The 23,365-nt window shown below is 49.3% G+C and overlaps 1 protein-coding gene across 9 annotated transcripts in view; it reads right to left on the bottom strand.

The window, feature by feature from the left end:
- The window catches only part of TANC2 (tetratricopeptide repeat, ankyrin repeat and coiled-coil containing 2), a 139,822-nt gene that overhangs the window by 61,811 nt on the left and 54,646 nt on the right, over positions 1–23,365 (bottom strand). For all 9 annotated transcript variants that reach the window (XM_042886550.1, XM_042886554.1, XM_042886558.1 and 6 more), the window contains 3 exons: positions 19,944–20,092; positions 16,130–16,316; positions 6,202–6,465 (listed from right to left, as the gene is read on the bottom strand). In XM_042886550.1, the coding sequence (XP_042742484.1) occupies positions 6,202–6,465; positions 16,130–16,316; positions 19,944–20,092 (600 nt within the window). The remainder of the gene's footprint in view (positions 1–6,201; positions 6,466–16,129; positions 16,317–19,943; positions 20,093–23,365) is intronic.

Below are 23,365 nucleotides of genomic sequence, written 5' to 3' on the forward strand. Positions count from 1 at the left end.
AGAACATAACTTTACTGTTCCAAAGTCATTTCCTCACGGGAGAATCTAGTGATCTGCACAGAGCTGGATGGAGGCATTCAAAGCCAGGCTGGATGTGGCTCTGGGCAGCCTGGGCTGCTGGTTGGCGACCCTGCATATAGCAGAGGGTTGAAACCAGATGAGCATTGTGGTTCTTTTCAACCCAGGCCATTCTATCATTCTATGAATAGAAGTAATTTATTGCTCTCTGCCCATCTCTCACATATGTGCTCATCCATGCATCTTCCTGACAGCCCCATCCAGAACTCCCAGTGACCACGCAATGGTGCAGTGCTGCAATGCCTGCCCAGCACCCAGCTGCTCTGCACCATGCCCACCTCCTTCTGTTGACACATCCATTGCACTGCTGGGACTAAGCACCGTTTCTATTCCATTCTTGACTATTTGCTCACGTGCCATGACAAGATTCTTACATCAAATCAAAATAATTAATCGCGTGACTTCTCAAAAACTGCTGGCGAAGCCAACTCCAATTCCTTGCTGTGAAATGAGTAAACATTTGGGCAGACAAATAATATACCCCTCTGCTCACACAGCGCTGGGTCCTTCCTCTGGTCCCACAGCATGGGATTCACAAAGCAGAGAATTTCAGAATGAAGAGGAGCATTCCTTCCACCTGGCACCTAACGGACCTGCACAGATCTTTCCAACATCTTGTTGCAGCCAAAAATTAAGTGAGACTGAGAGATTCCCAGGATGATGATTTCCAAGAGAGATGTCCTGCACTCAGCCCCCTCTGGGCTCAATCAATTCTCTAGACCATCATCAGGGATAACCGGAGACATTCAACATCCTGGTAACTCCACTTCTTTATCCATCACCATTCAGCATATCAGCACTGACAGAAGCTCCTTTTTGCCACTTCGTATAACAACTTAAACCCAACATTCATTTTCCCTCCAGTTATCCATCAATATAAAAAAAAAACAACTTGCATTCTCTTGGAAAATTCCCATTACTCCCTGAGCAGAGCATCAATGCTATAATACGATCACTACCCATTTTTTTTCACTTGCAATCTCCACCTTCATGGGCACACCATGAAAATCCTACCTCTAACCACACTGTGTGACCACGAGACAGGGATTGTGCTGCTCACACAGCACAGAGCCTGCTGGTAACCATACAGGATGTTGAATGCCCATCTGTTCTTGACACCAATAGATGCCATGCATGATGTGGAGCATTCAAACCACACTGGACTCACAGCACTGTCAGTCTCACCTCTGTGCTGGGGAAGATCACGGATCAGATCCTCCTGGGAGTGATGCTAAGGCACGAGGAAGGCAAAGAGCTGATATGGGAGAGCCAGCATGGCTTCACCAAGGGCAAATCCTGCTTAACCAACCTAGTAGCTTTCTCCAATGGTGTCACTGCATCGATGGACATGGGAAGAGCCACTGATGTCAACTATCTGGACTTCAGTAAGACTTTTGACATGGTATGCCATAGCATTCTTCTTTCCCAATCGGAAGGATGTGGATTTGATGGGTGGACTGCTCAATGGATGAAGAACTGGCAGCAGGATCAAGTCAGAGAGCGGTGGACAACGGCTCCATGTCTGGATGGAGATCTGTGATGATGAGTGATGCCCCCAGGGGCCGCAGTGCTGGGCCCAATACTTTTCATCTCTTCATCAGTGACTTTGACAGTGGGGTTGAGTGCACCCTCAGCAGTTTGCTGATGACCCCAAGCTGTGGGGTGAGGTGACACACCAGAGGGACAGAATGCCACCCAGAGGGACTTAGACAGGCTGAGCAGTGGGCCCAGGTGAACCTCATGAGATTCAATAAATCCAAGTGCAAGGTCTTGCACCTGCGTCAAGGCAAACCCCGTTACCAGTGGAAGAACTGAGTGCAGCCCTGCTGAAAAAGACCTTTTTTCAGGGTCTGGATCAGGCCCTGGGCAACCTGATTGAGCTGTGGAGTCTCTGTGCATTGTGGGGAGTTGGGAGAGATGGCCTTCAGAGGTCCCTTCCAACTCTAAGGATTCTAACATTCCAACTTCTGTGATGGGGAGATGCTCCCAGCAGCACAGAGCTGCCCTTCTGCTCCCACCACCAGCGCTGCTGTGTCCAGTGCTCTGTCCCAGAGCATCCCTGCAGCACCCCCACTGATCAGCTGAGATTTATCTTTCCCATTTAGAACAGAGGAATAATTAAAGAGGCCTCCAGCCAGAGAAACAAAAGTCATTTTTTCCTGATAATGCACTGCGGTACTTCAAACATAATGCAAGATGAATTGATCTTATAAAATATACTATTAAACTCACAAAAGCTTCCCCTCAGTGGTGAGGTTTATTCTGCGCAGCAAGACACTGCAACTGCAGATAGAACACACAGGAGGAACAAATACCTCCTCAAAAATGATACCTGTGTGCTGCTGCTGCAATCCTTCCAGGGTCCCAATGAACTCTGAATATGGAAAAGGAGGCCCTGGCACGGAGCTGTGATGCAGCAGCCAAACACATGGGCTTGGTTTGCTCAGGGCAGAATGCACTGCTGCAAGGTGAGATCCCCATGCATCCCAACTCAGCATATTAATAAATACAATTTAGATTTAATGACATTGTGCTGGGCTGGACGTGTGCTCTAAGTGAGCAAAGAGGAGTCGAGCACAATTAAGTAATGTTACATTTTGGGTCTTATCTGAATTCCTTCTGTGCCTGGCTGGCATCGATTCTCTTTCCTCTGGGCAAAGCAGAAGGTGTTCACACACAGCTCCTGTGCTGCTTCTTCCTGGGGCCATCCCTGCATCTGTGTTCATCCAAAGGCCTGAATGCACAGCCTCAGTGCCAAGTGCCTCCTGCTGATTGCTGTGAGACACGCTGGAAGAATGCAAGATGAATGACTGCGTGTGTTTGCCTGGGATGCGGTAGGAAGAAAGCAAACACTGTTGCAGCTTTCAGTTTCTATGAACAATAAAAGAGTAAAACAGCAAAGCCAATGCATTCATGGCTCTGAGCCGTACAACTGAGCTTTAAAGAACTGCTGGAAGACCTGGGATTACTTTTATAGGTGTTTTTCTTGGATCCAACCTCTGGCTGCTTGCAGCTCTGGTTTCCCACAGTAGAACAGAGCACGCTCCATCTCTGCAGAGAGGTACAGCACAAAAGCAAAGAGCACTTTGTAGAACAGGTGATGTGATGACACAGGGAATTACCACCACCTCTGCTGCGATTTGCTGTGATCAGAAGGAATTGCTCGACCAGCTTTGTATCCACTTCTTTGCTCCTTTCTATTCCCTTCTTTTATTTTCTCTCTTTGCCTTTGAGGTTGGGGTTTCAATTAGAACTTCTGATGACTCAATTATGCTCTGTGAATGCCACACAGATCGAAAAACTGGTGACAGCAGCATCAGAGTGAAGGAAGCTCTTTGTACTACGAAGCCCACACTCCAGAGAGGTGATGCTATCACCCAAAAAGTGCTCTCTGTGTCACCAATGTGGGGAGGGAATTCCCTTATCCTCTTGGTTTCCAAAGGCAGCACACAGCCAGTGCACTGCAGCTGCTTCTGTGCAGCTTAGAGGATGGAATTAGGAATTTCCTGGGCTGTGCTGTGGCAGGTAGGTAAATAAAGGTAAATAGAATGCATCCTGGGAAGAATTTCCTTTATAAAAGTGAGGGTGAAGAAAATGGCAGAAATAGTATAAACCAGAAACAGCAGAGGGAACAAAACCAGCCTTGGAATTTTGGAGAGAAGAGCAAAAAGAGGCTGGAGGAATTTCAGCTCCAGCAATCCATGGGAGAAGAGTGCAGGAGACAAATGCTAACTCAATGAAGAGCTCTTCCCTAAGGAAATCAAAAACACCTTTCTATACCTAAAGACAGCCAGCACTGAGCCCTCTTGGCTGCAGAGCTGCCCTGGGCTTCTCCCACCCCCAGACCCATAAGAGAGAAGAGCTGCACTGTTCCCACATTAAGCCATGAACCCAAGTGATCTCCCAAGTGCTCCACCACAGTGCACGGCCCATGCTGGCATTCCAAGGTGCTCCAGTGGTCTTTCAAGAGAAATGTTCCCAACAAACTGTTTTTAATTGCTTCAGAAGATGTTTTATGCAAGGCTGGATCGATACGCGCTGGGAGAACGGCTGCAGTCTGTGGGCTGGAGGTGACCAAAGGGATGCACTGCATGGCATGGATTGTGAGTCTGGTGTAAAAACAGCCTGGTGCCATTCTGAAGGCTATGCAAGGACAACTTTAATAGAAAATTAAAAAAAATAATACATTACAAAGCCACGAGGTGGAAGTGCTGCTATGCACTGCATCCCTACAACAGATCGTGTGTAAACACATTGCCTGTGCACACATTCAGCAGCGTTACAAAACAGAACCAAGAACAGTGTGTGTTAGCAAAGGTGTGGTTGGCTTCACACAAGGAACACTGCTAAAAGACAGCATGGCCACGTGCCCTGCTCCATGCTCACCAACCTGTGCCTCGAGATGAACACCTGCAGGGTTAATTTCCAGCCCAATTAGCACACTGATCTGGTTTACCAGCTGGCTGCAAAGTGTGCAATGCTGGTGCGAGGAGGTGGCTTGCAGGCAGCACTGCCTTTGGGCAGCAGCATGCTTTGCAGATAGGCTGCAGTCAACCATGGCAGCTCTGAGCTGGGTTCCCTCTCCCATCACTCATGTAACAGCTAGAAAATGTAACACTGCAGTGCACGAACTTGTGGGAAAAAACATCTGACATTAAACGACCAACAGGTTAATCTGAACCTTCTTTTCCATCGTTATTCCCACTCCACTTTATCCTGGAATACGTGTGTTAGTTGAACATTCCAGAGCACAAGAACACAGAAGGAAGAGGTGCTCCCCAGCTCTGCTGGATGGCTGCACCTCCACCTCAACCCCTCCCACAGGCAACCCAACCAACCCAATGTGTGCAGTGAGCAGCCCAGCACTCCTCTGATGGTGTTGGTGAGGGCTCACCCACAAGAAATGAACCCCAATCCAATGTGATGAGGCTTTGCAGCCTGAGTTTCAGTTCTTTTTGTTCCCATCACTTGTTTCCATGCTGAAATCCCATGCTTTCAGTCTCTCAGATGTGAGTGCGTGACAGATGTTGTACCACCACACTCTGTATTTTAGCATTGATGACAAACTCATTCCTATATTGCTTTTGGGCCTCTGACTCTGGAGTGGGATTAAAGAGGCAATGTAATCCAGTTATGCAATGCAGCCTGGGTGGAGAAGCACTGCTGCTTTGACAGACATTATCCCAGAACAGATTCTGGTCTGCACACAGACCAAGGCTCAACCTTCCCACGTGTCTATGGAGACAGACACCTCAACATCATCACAGGGCCATCACAGGATCCCCCAAGGCAGAAGGGACCCATAAGGATCACCCATGTGCAATCCCAGAGAAGTTACCCAGCAAGCAAAAAACACACAGCAGCATGCAAGAAAGAATAATTCCAAACAAGAAGCTTTTCAGTACAGCTTTAGCATTTCTAATCCTCCCTCTTGCTGCTGTACTGGTACCAATTTGAAATCTGACCTCAGCAGTGTTCAGACACCACTAAGCTATTGCTACATCATTTAAGAACCTTCCCAACAGTGCATCTGAAATTAAATGAAGAGAGTTCTGAACAAAAGAAGTCTGGTTGTTGGCCGAGCTCAGGTGCTGCTCCAGGGGAAGCAGTGCATGCACATGTGTGTGCTAATGCAGCCAGGGTGAAGTCCCATTGAGAGAGGTGGGATCCACAGCAATTATTCTGCAGATAGCTTATCCTAATTGGCTTCACTGTGAGGCTCTGAGGATCAGCAGGGAAGTTTGGGCACTTGGCTTTTTCCCTTTGGAAGACAAGAAGTGGAAGATGTGGAATCGACATCACGTTTGAAATACTGCATATTCGTATTGCAAGGCAGGAAGGAAATACATTCTGCTTTTTTACAACTCCTTGCCAATAATCGTACAGCTATACAGCTTTGTAAAAATGACATCACAGATGGCCAACAGAGCCATTAAACAACAACAGAAACAGTTCTCCCCACCAGAATTCTCCATTTAGAAGTACTGTGGCACGTGAGAAGACAGTTTCTGTCCCACTAAACGATGATGACTACAGAAAGGAGCACAGGACAAGGGCTGTGACATGAAAGGGCCGCACCTTGAGCTACAATCCAACCCGAAGGCAAAGCCATCACGCTCTTACCTGCGACCGAGTTGGGCCGTGGCATGAGGTACAGCGGGATGGACTGCACTGACTGGGACAGGACGGTCTCCAGGTTCCTCTCCGGGATCTTGTTCAGGCTGTAGGTTGAGGCTGTCATGTTCTCATCCACACGGTACAGGCACGAGTCCATGCTGGACTTCTGGGACTGCCAGGGCTTCAGGTTGCCTCCCGAGCCCATCTCCTTGCTGCTTTCCCCTCCATACTTTGTGCGCTCCACGTTCTCGGAGTAGCTCGTCAAAGTGGCTTGAAGGAAAGAATCACAAAGAAAATGAGCACGGGAGGAAGAGGTGCTTGCACACTCACACTGCTGTGCACGGCGCCGCGCAGCCGAAAAGCCACACTCCACATAAATCAGAGATGAAATTGCACTTAATGACACTGCTTCTGCAAGAACGTTCGGGCTCGCACCGATAGAAGCCGTTTGTAATTACAGAGAGCATTAAAAACGATGTGCAACGCTGCGTTAAGAGCACACAACCCCAGAAACAATTAAGGATGATCCATTAGCAGCGCTGCTCCTACCTCTCAATTTGCATCACAGCCACAACCTTCCCAGACGTTGCTCTCAGGAATGCATCACCTGACAAAATATGGTTTATAAAGACTGTCTGACAACGAGGTGCCACACAGACGGATCCCCCACCTGCCTCACACCAACAACTGTTCCTCTGGGTGAGTTCAGCTCAGAACCTGACCCCAGTGCTTTGATTTGTGCTGGTTTTGGGATGCTTTCTGTGCAATATCCATCTGTTTCCCCTTGCACTGCCCGGTTCCCAAGAGCAGGGCTGCTGATATATTAACACATAACTCACCATTCAATTCAACAATCAACTTCATTCCAACTCTTCCTAAGCCCTGGGTGTGCGCATAGATGGACCTGGAGATATTTATCTCCTAAATCCCCTGAAATGCATCACTTTCACTTAGCCCATGGTAAATACCAAGCCAAGGCCAAACTCTCTGCTAATTTCTGTCCCTGGGCACAGTGGTGTGGCTCTGTGGCCAAGTGCTGGTAGTGCACATCCCACCACCATCCCTCTTGGAGCACAGGACACTGCACTCCCTCATTACCACCCACCCCCATGCTGAGCTTTACACTGAGACATCAACCACTTCCATGTAAAGCCACCAACTCATCATCCACAAATACAAAGACGTAAAAGCAATGTCCACTCCACATCCACCCCAACGGAGTTGGTGCAGCCTTCAACCTTCACCTTTCCTATCTTTTTCTCTCTGGGCACTGTGCTTGCCATCCATGCTGTCAGCTCAATGATTGTGTACCCCACGGGTGTCCCAAAATTCAGCTCTCTGTCACATATTCTGAGGCCTGAAACCAACACATGCAGCTGATGAGAACCACATCTGCTTGTTGGCATTGAGACACCCACTTCTGTCAGGTAAACACGCTGACACTTCAATGGGAGAAGCTAAGATGAAACCAAGAAAGGTGCTTATAGGTTTCTTTGGCTGCCAGCACTGATAAATACGTTTTTTAGGATAAAACTTCCACTGGAACAGAGCTGCAGTGCTGAGCACAATACATCCCACCCACAGAACATTCCTTTCAGAAACCTCAGCCTATTTCTCATTAATCATTTCTCATTAACCTTAGCAGAGAAACGCCAGCAGCTAAGATCTTCAATACACCAAACTGAGGGTAAAAACCGAAATAACTATGGGTCAAAGTAAGCTTTTTCGAGCACAGATGGCAGGCTCTATGCCCAAATAACTGTCACTTTCTTACCTTTTCTCTCGAGTAAAATATGACTCCTAAGAGTCATAACTTAAAGAGCTTCGCTTCCTTATCACTGAGCTGTGCTGTGTTCCACCATAACTCTGAGAAATGAAACACAGGTTCCAAACTTCTGCTGATGCTCACACAGCTCTGCTGCAGGATCATTACAGCGCACATTTGGGGCCAATCCTCTGAGATTTCATGGCTCTGTGATTCATGACTGTGACACGAGCAGTGATGGGCTGTAAAAAGAATCCCAACAGCCCACAACCCTGAGCTGCACTGAATTGTGCCCAAGGGGCTGAAGCAGCACCCATGAGAACCCCATACTTGAAGTCCTCACACCCTGGAGGTGCAAATCAAAGCACACAGTGGCTGTCACACTGATGGAGACAAAAGAGGAAACCTTTCCTCAATGCAAAGGTTATAAAGGAAACCAACAGCTCTTGGTTGTTGCAAAATCTCTTATGGGTCCCACCTTTAAAGAGAAGGATACAAAACCAGATGGCATGCTCCAGATTTGGGAAAGATAAACTGATGACCTCGGACACATCAGAGCAGGAATGTTCACCTGGGGCAATCTGCTGAGAGCAGATCTCTCTGGGCTGAGCCTTTCCCAGGCTATAGCCCTGCACTTATTATTATGTGTTATGGGACGTGCTGCAGCATGGCTGGAAGGGCTGCAGGGCTGTGCACACAGAACAGCACTTGGTGCTCTTCCCATTGCTGAATCCATCCAGAAAGCACAACCTGGGTATCAAAAAAGGCAGAATGCTGCAGTTCTGGGCTGCTCCAGTGGAGCTGGTGGGCTGCAGCCATGTGTAGGCTGTGGCTGGGGAGCACAGGAGGGATGGAGGCAGGGGGCACAGCAAAGGGGCAGCTCTGGAGTCATGTGCTGAAAGCATGGGACCTGGCAGGCTGTGCTTCCCAACAGCACTGCACTAATGCCATGTGCAGACAAACACAGATGCACATAGACAGAGATCTTCAGTGCGTCAGCTGGTGGCCAATCCACACCGTATTTAATACCAGCACAGACAGAATTTGGGGCATCTAAAGCATCTGAGAGCTGTGCAGCCCTTTAAGGAGCACAAAGGCCCTGTGATGGCAGGACTGAGGAATTCATCTCTGTGCAGACCCTGCCACAAGGCTCCAGCCCCACTGGCAGCAGCTGGGCACTGTGAAGCTCAGTGTGAGGATGGCAGGAGGGGAGGCATCCCTACAGGGTGGGTCTCTTCTCTTTTGGTTGGCTTCTTCTCCCAACTACCTCACGATACAACGGGATGATGGCCTCATGTTTCACCAGGGCAGAGTCAGGTTGGATGTTAGCAACCAAAATAGTGGTGATGCATTGGCATGGGCTGCCAAGGGAGGTGTGGGAGTCCCCATCCCTGCAGGTATTCCAGAACGTGGGGATGTGGCACTTGGGACATGGTGATGGGCATGGTGGGATGGGGTGAGGTTGGACTTGGGGATCTGAGAGGTCTTTCTCAAGACTGCATATCCAAGCAGGAGCTCATCCATGACAGCATCCTCGATGCCACTGCAGTCAGTGCTGCACTTTGCTAAGAAATATCAGGTATTTACAGGAAATAAGCATTACTTCTCCTGTAGCTGCAAGCCAGTCTGCACCTTGGAGCACGAATGCTGCATTTGTCTCCAGTCACAACACAAAGGGATTTCTGCCATCCCATACAATTCTCCTTGAGGCAAAAATCATGCCTGGAAAACATCACCTTTCTGCTCACAGTGCAGATGGAACAGCAGGAAAAAGCAGTTTTCTATGGTTACCATTTAATGACATGTAGCAGCTAAAATCTTAACTGTAGATAGAAATTAAGGATAAACCTCAAGGAGGAAATACAGATTTTGTTGCATTAAAAACTTAACTGCAGCAGAGCAGGGAGCTTCAAACACTGCACAGAAGAAACTCTTGTGCAAACACTGCAGGTTCATCTCGTTTCACTCCCCATGCCTGCACAGAGAGCTGCACAACCACTTCCAGCCCTTGGATCTGCATCAGATTTATTTCATATGGCAGGAATCTGCAGTTTAAGACCCCAACTGAAATCCGTGGATTAAGAACTTTATGTCACAGAACCACAGAACTGCAGGGGTTGGAAGAGACCTCCAGAGATCATTGTGTCCAATCCCCATAAAATAGGACATGCAGGTCAATGTCAGATGGGTCTGGAACATCCACAGAAGGAGACTCCACCACCTCCCTGAGCAATATACTACAGCACAGATACAACTTGCCATGTCATGCTGGAGATGTCCAAGCTGAAAGGAAGGAATGGACACAGACTGGACCCTTCAGCCCTGCTTAAAGCTGGAGGTCAAACCCCAGCCTGCTCCTCATCTGCTTCACTTCTCTTACAACAGTGGTCTCACACAGAAGGGAAAAACAAGCACTGCTTTAAGTCACATCACCAATCCTATTAAAAACAACGGAGATTAAGCAGGTAAACTCATTTCTGTTTCAAGCCTGAAGCTACCATCAATCACAGGGAGCACACGAAGCTCTCGGAACGTAATGAAAAATACCTTGACCATAGCATCATGCTGACCCCGTATTCTTTCGGTTCTAAATCTGAATTCCCTGGCAAGCAGGATGAGAAACAGCAGGAATGCCTGCAAGGCAGACGGGGCTCAATAGCTCTGTGCTGTGCAGGGCAGAAATGCAGCAGAGCAGCAGCAGTGCACACAGCCCCATGCAAACAGCACAGAGCAGCACAGCTCCAGCTCCTCTACTGCAGGTTCTTGTTTGGGGAAACACGGTGATGAGTGCTTTTAAGCACAGCAAACATCGAAGAGATCTGTTATAAGGGCTCCAAATCCAATCTACAGGCAACAGTTCTCATCTTCCAAAGCACAATACATGTTAAACAAGGGAACGTGTCCCAGAATACAAGTATTTGAACACATCCCTGTTATAGAACCACACAGGTTGGACTGGGTGATCTAGAGCTCTGTTCCAACCTTGGTGATGGTTCTGTGATTCTAAGGACAGCTGGAGGAGAACCTCTGTGACAGGAATGCACAATGACAGACGAGGGGCTCCTTCAGGATCCTAATGGCCTTGGAACTGGCTTTAAAGTCATAAGATTTAAAAAAAGAGAGCAAAAAGGAGGCATGTGGAGGGGAGTTATTACACACCAAGTCAGTTGGCTGAGGCAAGGAGGTTGGAGTGTGACGACCCTTGAGGTCCCTTCCAACCCAACCCATTCCATGATTCTGCCATTCTATGATTCTATACTTGATTTTAACCCACAGGGCACATTCAGGCTGTTGTTGAGCTTTTCTTCATAACCACAAAGGTTAAACTCCTGCTGCTCTTATAATAAGAATGGAGAGCCCCACCAGATCTCAGGCCATCAGCAGCCAATGCTTCCAAGCCCTCTGTCCCAAATCCAAATCCAAAATAACCCTGTGGGAGCTGGCAGCACTGAACTTCCCTCTAGCTGTCTTCTCATCAGTGCTTTCAGTTTCTTTCTTCCAGTAATTCCACAAATCATTTCAACCCTTCCATGTTTTCCCTCTACCAGCCTGGACTGTAAACCAAGCAGATTTCAGTTTCAACACAACACATCTTCTGTGCCACTTACTTCTGCTTTACTCACTCCAGCACCCTCTTTCTTCCATTTTTCCCCCAAATCATAGCACACACATCTGCCAGCCCATCATCTAAGCAGGGTCCATTTCAGTAGACGTAACCAGGGACCCACAGACCCACAGCAACCCACAGACGTAACCAGGGAAGGCAGCAATGCCATTCCATGACATGGTTGCTGTTTGGGTTTCTCACCCTCACACTGAGCATGAACCACGAGTGCCAACACAGCCTTCCTTTTGCTCAGCTTGTTCAATTTAAGGAAACAGAGCCACAATGGGGTCAGGATCCAGGAATGGTTCCTACAGTGATGCCACTGAGATGCAACGCTCCCACCGACGATGCCCAACACATGAGATGCCTGATAAATCACCTCTCCTTCCTCCTCCTGCCCTGTTATCCCACCACTGCAAGCTGCAGATGCATTACTGAGCAGAGCTCATCAATATCCAACATTTTTAGGGAGCTCCTCCTCCGGGGAATTAGCACGGATGGGCAGCCTGAAAAATCTGTAGTTCTTAGAAGCCTTATTCATTATTAACCAACCGCTTCATGATACTGATGAGAACGTCAGAACTCGAACTCAACAGCTGTAGGGTCACAACAATATCTAACCAGAGTAAAATCCATCTTGGAGGGACCTCTGAGCTGCTCTTTGCTCCCTTCTCCAAACAAAATCTGTAAAGAAACCCATCTTGGTTTCCTGCCAGCAGCATCTCTTCTGCTCAGCGTGCAGCCCGGACCAATTTATTCACAAACCCATTTTTCACCCCCAGACACACGTGTAGGAAGCAGCGACTCGGTGACAGCTCAGAAGTCAGCCTTCACTGTCAAGCACACAAAACCTAAGAGAAACCAATTAGTGTGCATGGGATGAGACCCACCTACACCATGGCAGCAGCGGTGCAGGAGGACCTACCCAGCTCACTGCCTTTGCTTTCAGCTGCTTCAGCATCATAAACATCTCCTTGCTCCAAATGATCCCCTCAGTAAACACTGCAGAGCAGCACAGGACTTCATTTTTCACACAGAGGGTGGTGAGGCACTGGCACAGGTTGCCCAAGGAGGCTGTGGACGCCCCATCCCTGCAGGCATTCAAGGCCAGGCTGGATGTGGCTCTGGGCAGCCTGGGCTGCTGGTTGGTGACCCTGCACAAAGCAGGGGGTTGGAACCAGATGATCATTGTGGTCCTTTTCTACTCAGGCCATTCTATCATTCTATGATTCTTTATGTGCTGGCAGAGCACAGCCTTGCATGGCAATGTCAGAGATGTTCTGCATCAGAAGTGCATTTCTGCTGGGATGCACAGCACCCAACAGCACTGAGGTCCAGTGGAGGAGCGTGGGGTTCTATGAACACTTTTCTTTCCAGTAGCAGATTCTGAACACCAGCAGTTGGCTGCCTCTGTGCTGTGAGAGCCAACAACTCCGGGAAGCTCTTCAGAGGTTACAGCCAGGTCAGCACTCCCAGCAGCCGCTCAGCTGCACTGAAAGGATTTAGCAGCTTCCAGGAGAAGGCTGACTGGCTCCGGGCTCCTGTCAGCTCCCTCCGCCTCCCTCCTCCCCCCTTTCCTTGTTCTGCAAGCAAACACATACATTTATGATAGCTTTCAGTGGCAGCTATAAAAGATGCAGCAGATAACCCCCCAAACATCAGCCCTTCCTTCAGCTGCAGTGCCACCACTGCACTGCTATTGCCTTGCACTCCTAACCCGAGGCTGAGCTTCCAAGAGGAAGAAAACCCAACAGTTCTGCAACAGCTTTCTCCCATAACATCGTTTTGGGAGGTTCTGTGGAGCCTTTGTGGAGGTGGACAGGGGCAGCAGTGACATCAGGTATCTGGGAGGAGCAGGAGGGTGACCACGACTGGGAACCACACAACACCTCCAGAAATGTTCACTCTTTTTCTACACCAACGCCCCGCAGGCAGCACTTTGAGATGGAAATCTCCAATGGATTTACACTTCCAAGTGCCACTAGGGCCGCTCAGGGCAAAGGCCATCAGAGTGGTTCTCTTCACACAGAGCAAACACAAGCAAGGGAAACGCACCAAGGGGCTCTGCATCCAATAAAGGAGGAATGCAGCAGAGGGAAACCTGATCCCCGACCCTCCAGAAACAAAAGAGCCGGTGCTGCTCTAAACAGGAGAGCACAGCTGTCTGTGTGCTGCATGGATGGACCATTCCCCTGGAAATAATTCTGGAGAACCATTGCCATACAGAGAGTCCCTTACAGAACCACAGCACAGCAGCTCATATCCAACCGGTGCGACAATGGCACAAATGCACAACCATCCCTCTGCTTGTGCTGCACCGTGCCTTGCAGAGGATGGCAGAAGTAGAAAGATTTGGCTGCAAAAATCCTCACTTCTTTTGCTGCTGGAGAAGATTGCACTCCTGTTACTGTACTCCTGTGTTATGGCTGCATAGCTTCTATTGAAGGGCAGAGTGAGGCGGCGTTGAAAACGTTATGGTCAAAGGGAAGAGGGGCAAGGAGGGGAGGCAGAGGCTGTCATGTGCCTCCGAGTGCTAACAGAAGAAGTGGGAAGCACTGCTTTCTGAAAGCCTTCCCCTGCACCATATGAACGTGCTTTTACGTGACTTTTCCATCTGGGATACATTACCATAACCTTGGGATAAGCCACTTTCTTTCACTTTCCATTTTTTCCATGGGGAAAAAGAAGTCTAAGCTCCTGACAGAAATATTTCCAAGAGAACCTTCTGTGTGAGGGATGAACAAGATTGTGTTCTGACTTTAAGAAATGACCACAGAATGGGATGGGGGGCACGACAGAACCAGCAGCTCCAGCATCTCATCCCACCAGCGGTGTGCTGACACTCCCAGCCTCACAGATGTGCTGCTGGGACCACCTGCACTTCCCATGCCCCTCACCTGGGCAGATGGCACAGCCAGACCACACAGCAGCCACCCCCCACACTTTGGAGAACCAGAAGCCACCAGCCTGTTCTGCTATGCAGCTCCCTATGGCTCTTGGTTTTGTGTTTTAACATCACGCAGACAGAAGTGCTGTTCTATGGCACAGAGCACATGAACTGAGCCCAGGTTTCCCCATCAGCCAAGCAAACTATTAATCACCAGCACAACCAATCTCTCCAAACGAACCACCTTCCTTCTCTGTTTTTTCCCCCACCAGCACTATGTGACCTGCTGGCAAAGTGAAATCATCTCAGCTGGAGAAATACCCAACATAAGCAGAGGGAAGGACAACCACGCTTGGACCATCACTTCTCTCCCATTGCACCTTCACATCTGAGCACACATGAATCTGTGTGGGTTATTTTCTCAAGATTCTCCACACCAGCAACGGGGAAGAACTGGAGAGCAGGAAGAATCCAAAGGCATTCCCATCTATCCTCTACAATTAGGAGTTCAACAGTGCTACGTTAGAAGCTGCAAATAAGAACACTTGTCCCTGTCTCCTTCTTCTCACTGAATAATTCTACAGAAAATCTGACAGTATTTGAGCTACAAAGGTGGGATCTCCATCCATTCTTTTTAACGCTGGAAAAGAGTGGGTAGGGACTGGAGAGCAGAGAGGAAGGAAAATGCTGAAGGAAGCAGAAGGTTGTGACATCACCTGGGGGAGCAGGGGAGGATGGCAGCCCCACCTGGCACTGCCCACCCCAGCTGACTTATGGGACCTGGAAACTCACCCCTCTCCAAACAAGGGTTCAAGTGAGGGGCAGCCAATACAAGAAAGACACAGAGCTGTTGGAGAGGGTGCAGAGGAGCCACAAAGATGATCAGGGGACTGGAGCACCTCCATACAAAGACAGGCTGGACTTGTTCAGCCTGGAGAAAAGAAGGCTGCAGGGTGACCTCACTGCAGCCTGCAGTACCTAAAGGGAGCCTGCAAACAGGAGGGGAATCAACTCTGTGAAAAGGGAGATAACAGCAGGACAAGGGGAAATGGTTGGGTATCAGGGGAAAGTTCTTTATTATGGGAGCGGTGAGATGCTGGAACAGCTGCCCAGAGAGGCTGTGGATGCCCATCACCCTGGAGGTGTTCAAGGCCAGGTTGGATGGGGCCCTGGGCAGCCTAAAACCAGGTCTAATACTATATGTGGAGGTTGGAGCTTCATGATCCTTGAGGCCCCTTCCAAGCCAAGCCATTCTATGACTCTATGAGCATCTGCATAGAGAGCAGGAGGGAAACGATGGCAAACAAAGGGAAATATTGGTATGAGAAATAACCTCATAAGAACTACAGGAGAGGGGAAAGCGCTGGGAAGAAAGATGGCAGGAAGCAAGTATGTGAAGTGGAGAATGAGGGAGGAAGACAGGAGAAAAGACAGAGAACAAACAGCCGCACTCTTTGTCTTCTACCACTTAAGCACCTCCCAAAACTTTGCACCGAATGATTTCCACTTCACCAACCTCAACCCATCGCGACTCCCACCATCTCCACATCAGTTTACCAGTGATGGAGGGTGACCACGGTGCACACCTCCCACTCGTTAATCACCAAAGGTGTGCACAAGCCGCTCAAAACAAAGCTTGGAGGAGGAGAGCAGGAGGGCACGCAGCCCTGCTCACCTATGATGCCGCTGTCCCTGCTCTCCAGCGTGGACGTGGGGCTGGTGACGGCCCCGTAGCTGCAGTCCTTGGCAGGGACGTTGGTGCTGACGGGTGGCAGGGTGGAGCAGGGGCTGCTGGCGGGCGGTGAGGCCGTGCTGCTGGTCAGTGTGGAGCAGGGGCTGATGCGCTGCGTCACTGCCGAGCTCTGCAAAGAGGGAAGGTGCAGTCAGCAAAGGGCGGCTCTGTGAGCTGCTATGGAAGGGTCCGAGCGCTCTGCTAAGTGGTGCTGAGCTCACCTTGACTAACAGCAAGACAAAGCAAACTCAGGAAATCCTGCCAAGACCTCTGTGCCATTTACATCTGCTCAGAAATCCCAGAGGGACTGCAATTTTTCCTTTTGCTTTGTGAATGTTTCCTATGTTGGGGAAAACCAACAGCGGTCTCACAGCTCTGCTCAGAGGGACTCCAAATTCCCAATCTGGGTAGAGTTGGCCCCGGACATTCTGCCTTCCCCATTATAGAGGGTCCCTAAGATATCCCAGCACTCCATGGACAGAATACAAGGAGAAATACAGCAGCACAAAAAGCCTGCTGCTCTAAAAGTTATCTGCAAAAAACTGCACGCAAAAAAATCCTGAGAGTTTATAGATCTGATGCTGTGCAGGCAGATGAGTTTATTAAGAAAACAGAATTGCTGCTGGGTGCCACGGGTGACAAGCTGTGCTGTAAGTGTGGCTGCAGGGCACACTGACACTGGGTGAGCCCACCCTGCCTGCCTGTTTTTGCTGTTGCAGAGTGGTCCTGCCCCAAGGAAGGAGCAGCTGAAGTTAACTGCCAATTTGGAATTTCCTTAATTGAGATTCCTTGTATTCTGGCTGAATACTTTCTTAATAATCCCAGAGATCTGCATTCCCACATTCACGCCATTTGAACCCAGACTGCCCACAGACAGCATCGTGCTCACGTCACAAAACATGTTTCAAGTCAGATTGGTTTCTTCCTTCTCACTGCTCTACTTTAAGTTCACAAATTACCCAGGAAGGACTTCAGTAAGCAGAACAGGGATCCCAAGGCAGGCTGCCAACCTCTGTGCTCCCCCAGCCAAAGGGGTCCTTGTAGGATGGGAGTGGGCATGCTGTGGGGCAGCCCCCCGAGCAGCCCAGCCCCAGCGAGCTGTCAGAGCACTCAGAACTGCTGCAGCTCTGTGCTGTGCATGGCAAGGCTGTGCCAAGCCTTCATCTCAACTGCTATACCGAAATCTTAGCTTATCTCGGGGTCAGCAGAACAATCTGCCAACCCTAAAACACTGAAATTAAAGCTCAGTCCTCCGCCGGCCGATAGCATCGCTGTCTGATGGAACGCCAGAAGTGATGCTTTTATTTGTGGCCCCATTGATGCAGCTCTGCAGACTGAGCTCTGTGCAGAAGGAAGCAGCTCAGCAACGCAGCCACGGCTCGGCAGTGACTGATGTTTTATTTCTGTGTCTGTATAAAAGAACCTTCCTCTGCGCTCGCTTTAGGCATCCATTCCCACTGACAGAACGTTCTGTATTAATACGATTGCTGCTGTTTCATCTGTCACATCCTCACTAAGCTCCACAGAATTAAACTCCTCTGTCACAGTCCCACATCCCCTTTGTGCCGCTCCGTTCAAAAACAGCTCCCCAAAAAGTCAAAGAGAAAGGATTAATTCTTTGACACTCGTGATCTCTCATTAAGGAAAGCGTGATTAAGGAAGAGACCTTCCATCAAGCACGCCGTTCCACAGCAATCTGCATTAGGGACTGCATCCTTCAGTGTACTCAGAACCAGGCACTGGATGTGCTGATGGGGCAGCAACAGTAGGAGCACCTCTGCCCCTCATCTGCTCAGCGCTGGAAGCATTAATCTTTGCATACCCCATGAATTCCTTATCACACCATTTTCAGCGCTGCTTTCAGCAGCAGAGCTGAGGGAAGAATCACTTTGGGAAGGAGAGCCCAAGAGGTTCTCAACCCATGGAGCCCCAAACAGCCGAGCCCTGAGCCCCACACCCAGCAAGCAAGAAAGGAATTAATGTGCTCATGGAGGAACCATTCTCTCTTTTCCAGCTATGAATGGCAATCAAGAACCTTGTGAAACATTTTTAATGCAAAAATTAGCATGCAGACCGAGATATCCATTTATTTACAGGACAACCCTCTGCTGCTTCTCTTCAGATATTTCTACTTGAGAGAGAAGATGGGATTTTAATTTTTGTCCAGAGGCAGCAACAAAAGAAACCATTTGGAGCAGAGTGCTTGGCTGTGGAGCACCCCACTCCACCAGGTGCCACTAAAGCCCATTCTCTGGCACAATGGTGAACACCTTCCATCCACTGCATCTCACATCAACAGAAAGCTGAATGACATCATTAAAAACCTCATGAATGCGTTAAAGGCCAAGCTTTTACAAAAACACATCTCTTGGCATCCATCTTCAGGCTGAGGAGGAGATGGAAGACCCAAACCCATTGGTTGTGCCTATGGAATGGGGCTGAGGGAGCCCAGCTGCCCAGCGGAGCACTTGGAGCAATGCTGGGTGCTGTGCCATCCCCTTCCAGGGGCACTTTGGGACGGAGCTCCGTGGATGCCAATAGGGCCACATGAAATCCCAGTGCCATTTCTGGCTGCTGTTTCTTATCGACTCTCCTAGGGAAGTCAGCAATGTGAGCCTGGTCTCTGGAATTGTGCTGTGTTGGTATCTAAAGCAGAGACAGAATCCTGCAGAGTCATGCGATGACTGTTAAAAGAACAGAAGAGTTACAGCTGAGCTTGTGAGTCTCATGTTGCTCTGTTACCTGCTGGCTCGTCCTTCTCTTAGCTTAAAACAATATTCAAAACCAACAGCAGGATGTCTCCCAGCCTTGTCCTCATTTCATCAGCACTGATGGCACTGGGCACAGCCCCAGGGCTGAACAGCAGGACGAAGAAACTCAAGCAGGTTCTGCCAACCCTACACTGCAGCCAAGATCCCAACCTTGTGCTCCTTCCCTTTTCAGCAGCCAGAGAGGATGCAGCACGTTCAATCACAACAGAGATTGTACCGTTTGCTTTCTATACCTGTTTCCAAGTATGAAACCATCTCGTTAGGCCAACAAAAGCAAAATCTGTGACCATATGTAAAATAACACCACTACCAGCTATTTATTCTTCCTGGAGAGACAGCCAGCCTTCATGCAACAGTGCTAAAATGCTTCTGAAATACTGCATGTGACAAGGACAGATTATTTATTATTTTGATTGTTGTACTCTGATTAGAAATGCTGCCCACTCCCACATTTGCAGACACAGAAAAACAACAGGAGCTGCTTCACACAGTGGGAGCTGATCCCTGGAATGCAGAGCAATGATTCACTGCTGAACGAGGAGATCCAGCCTTCTACCTAACAACAATCGTTTCATCATCAGGAGACACTCAGCTGTCATGTAATGAGGAAATAACCACCATCTCTCATCCTGCATTTGGATGGGAACCAACAGAATCATCAAGCACCTTCCAGTGTTGGAATGGAGCTTAAATAGGGGCAGAGAGTGATGGAACAAAGGGTGAACAGCCTTAAACTAAAAGAAGGGAGATTCAGGTCAGATGTGAGGGGGAAATCTGTTATCCAGAGGCAGCGAGGCGCTGGAACTGCCCAGAGCTGTGGGTGCCCCATTGCTGGAGGTGCCCACTGCCATGGATGGGCTCTGGGTTTGCTGAGCTGCAGGGCAGCCAACCCACAGCAGGGAGAGGGGCTGGGGGCTGTAAGGTCCCTCCCAACCCAAGCATGCAGTGATTCTGCTGTTAAAAGGAGAGCAGAGGACACGACATACCTGGTTCTCATCCTGCACCTCCATGCTGTACTGGGGCCCTGGCTGTACCTCTGTGACTTTCTCCCCCAGGAGGAAGCCCAGGCGAGTCATGAGTGTATTTGCTGCCTCATCTACGGATGGAGGGGGTCCCAGCTCCTGCTCAGCGTCACCTGAGGAGAGAGAAAAACAAACAGGTTGAGATAAATTGCTGACCTTGGCTACTGCTCAGTGCATTTACCAACAGAACGCAGCTAACCTTCCATGCTGTGACTTCTGTATCCAGGATTTCAGGTTACAGACGTCATTCAAATCCGTGCTAATGTTATTTGATGGTCATTAATTGTAGGTTATTCATTCCCCCAGCTGTGAAGGCATGTTTACTCTTACTCCGGCTGTTATTTCTGCTCTCATTGCTTGTTTTATTCTCTGCACCTCAGGTGGAAGCAACACATTCACCTCCTTTTCCCTGCCCCACCAACAGGAAACCCAACTGGGAAGCAAGATTTCCTGGATGTGGTGAATTCAAACCCGCATGTGCCAACTTCTGCTGCTCCTAAAGCGCTACATGAGATGCTCAGCAGCAAACCTGCACTTCTCAGGGGTTAACAGGATAGGGCAGAAAAATCACGAGCATCGTTTGCTGTCATCTGCAGCTTCTGACATGCTCAGGATTATATGGGAAGTGCTGCTCTGGAGAGGTTTCCTTGCGCATTGTTTGGGCTGTGACACAGAGGTGAGAGCACCTCCCAGCCCCCACCAAGCTTAAAAATGACATCAAAAGGCAAAATTCCAGATGATTGTTTCCTCGAGTTTTCCTGCCAAAAATTTAGGCTGTTTAATGACTTGTGGCATCCCAATGGTGAGGCCGCATTCTGCCCCACTGACCACAGCTGCTGCAGTGCAGTCGAAGCCTGAAGGTCAACCTCTTCCCACATCACACCGATGCAACGCCACACTTGGCGCAGCTGTAGGATGCTAATTAGGATTTGCAATGACTCCACAGTTAATTATTCATCTGATCATGTACAATCTGGAAAAGAGCCCATCTCCTTTCCCGCGTCCTGGCTCGAGGCTGCTGCAGCTCTCAGCCTGGAGCTTCATACAGAGCTCTCTGATAACTCTAACTGAACACCACCAACCAAAGGATCAGGGTTATGTACAAAAGCCTTCAGTAGATGCAAGCCAGCTGCACCCAGAAACTCCCATCCAGCTCCCAGTGCACATCTCATGGGAGCTGCCTGCAAATTCTGGGTGCTTCACCCACACCACAGCCCTCGGGAGCCCCGGGGCCCCTCCATGCAACAAAGTCAATGCTAGTGAGCACTGCTGGCTCCTGGAGCACTGCTTCCATGGCAGCTTCACCATGGGGAAAGTGGATTACGGAGCGTGAGAATGGAAGCTGTCTTCTAAGTCACCGAATCCCTGTTGTACCACTTTAAAGCACGCAGAAGTGAATAGGATGGACTGAAGACAGAGACAAATTTAGATGGATGGCCCAATTTTCCTGAGCTGCTGACCACCCACATCTGGGCTGTGGGCATTTACCATCTCAGGGAGTCAAATTCGGAACAGATATTTTTACGTAAAATGAGAAGTATACGGACTTTGATTTCCAAGGTTATCTCTGCTTTTTTTAAAAGCAGACTTAGAATTTATCCCAGATCTCTGTACTGGCCTAAAATTAGCAAACAGCTGACTGTGCAGTCCGTCACACGTGGTGTCTGCAGAGATGCATGGGGAGCAATGCTGGGTATGGGTTCCTGCAGCTGAGCCATGGCTCACCTCTTTGGGGCTGGATGTAACCCTGCCCACACCAACCCTACAACTGCTCCCATGGGCACAAAACTGTCGTTTGTGCCTAAAATGAAGTTATGAGCTTAGCCCAGCTTACAGAACCACGAAGGCTGGAAAAGACCTCTGAGACTATCTGAGACCCCCACGTCCAAGCCCACCCCACTATGCCCATAGCTACATCCCTCAGTGCCACGTCTCCATGGTTCTGAACACCTCCAGGGACTCCCTGCTCCCTGGGCAGACCATGCCAGCACTTGATCACTCTGCAGAACAAACTGCTCCAACTGGACCCTCTCTGGTGCAACTGCAGGCCATCGCCTCCCATCCTATCACTGTTACTGGGAGCAGAGATCAAACCCACCATGCTACAACCTCCTCTGGGGAGCAGCATGGTGCCCCTTGTGCACACTGAATGATCCCAGTTCCCCCAGCTGCTCCCTATGAAAGCTGTGCTCTAGCCCCTGCCCAGCTCCCTCTCCTTCATGGCACAGACAGGTGAGAGCTGCCTGGCAGGGCTGCAGCCTCCTCACAGTGCAGGGCATGAACACGGCGAGCATCCAAGAGCATCCTGGGCAGCCTCAAACCATCCACTGCTTTATTACAACAGCGACTGCAAAGCGCAGAGAGCTCTGAGCTTTAGCAAAGCACCACTGGATTGGATCACACCACCTTTCAGTTTTTGGTCTGAACTGAGTATCAAAGAAGAGAGCAAGCAGCTCCAAGAGGTCTGTGTCTCCTAATGGCAGCGAGACCCAATGCTTCCAGCAAGGTGGGCATCACCTCTCCAGTCCTGCAGGCACAATGCAGTCAATGCTGCGGCCACATTTCATGCACACTTCGGTGCAATGGGTTCCAGGAGCACAAATCTGGCAGCAAGAAACACCAACACACTGCAGGGATCTGCTCGTTTCCCATAACATAACCAACAATCTGTTATTAATACCCTCAGCACCAGGAGAGGTCGGGCTCAGAGGAAGGAGAGGTAATTTGTCTGAGCAGCACAAGCATTGTTTTGGGGAAGGAAAATGCACACACACTGCCTCACTTTGTGCTGCCAAAACAAATGAACCCAAAAATAAGACATTTGGATTCTTTCATGGTGACCTTTTCGTAAATAAGAGGCACCTTCAAAACAGAAAGCAGAGGAGCACTATGCAAAAGGCCACACACAAGAGGTAATCCCATTTCTGGAGAACAGCTCGCTTCTTCCAGCCCTTCATCTTCAGGACAGACAGGCAGCTGCTGTGTTACACAACAGAAGCAAATCAAAGCTCCTGCACTGATGTAAGACGGTTTGTGCAGAGACTGAGAGCACTACAAGCTGAGCACACCGACCAAATGGATGCCTCTGATTCTCCTTCCTTTCCAACAGCTGAACCCATTTCAGCTAAGCCCCATCACTTGTGCGATTCACCCCAGAATTACCTGAATGAGGGCTGCTGGGAGCAATTTCGTGGATCCCAATAACTCATCTACACAGGCTCTGGGTACTTTGGAAGGGTTCAACTCTGGAGCAACACTACATTGGTCTCCTGGTTGCAAAGAAAAAACCTACATGTGTAACAAAATCAGAAGTTTTAGCTCAATTCCAAAGCAGGGTGCCAGGACAGACCACAACGCTCAGCATCATTCCTGGCCTCGCTCAGGAG

Source organism: Lagopus leucura, unplaced genomic scaffold (assembly GCF_019238085.1).
Source record: "Lagopus leucura isolate 7727_CA_CO unplaced genomic scaffold, USGS_WTPT01 Super-Scaffold_100059, whole genome shotgun sequence".
Classification (NCBI taxonomy): Eukaryota; Metazoa; Chordata; class Aves; order Galliformes; family Phasianidae; genus Lagopus; species Lagopus leucura.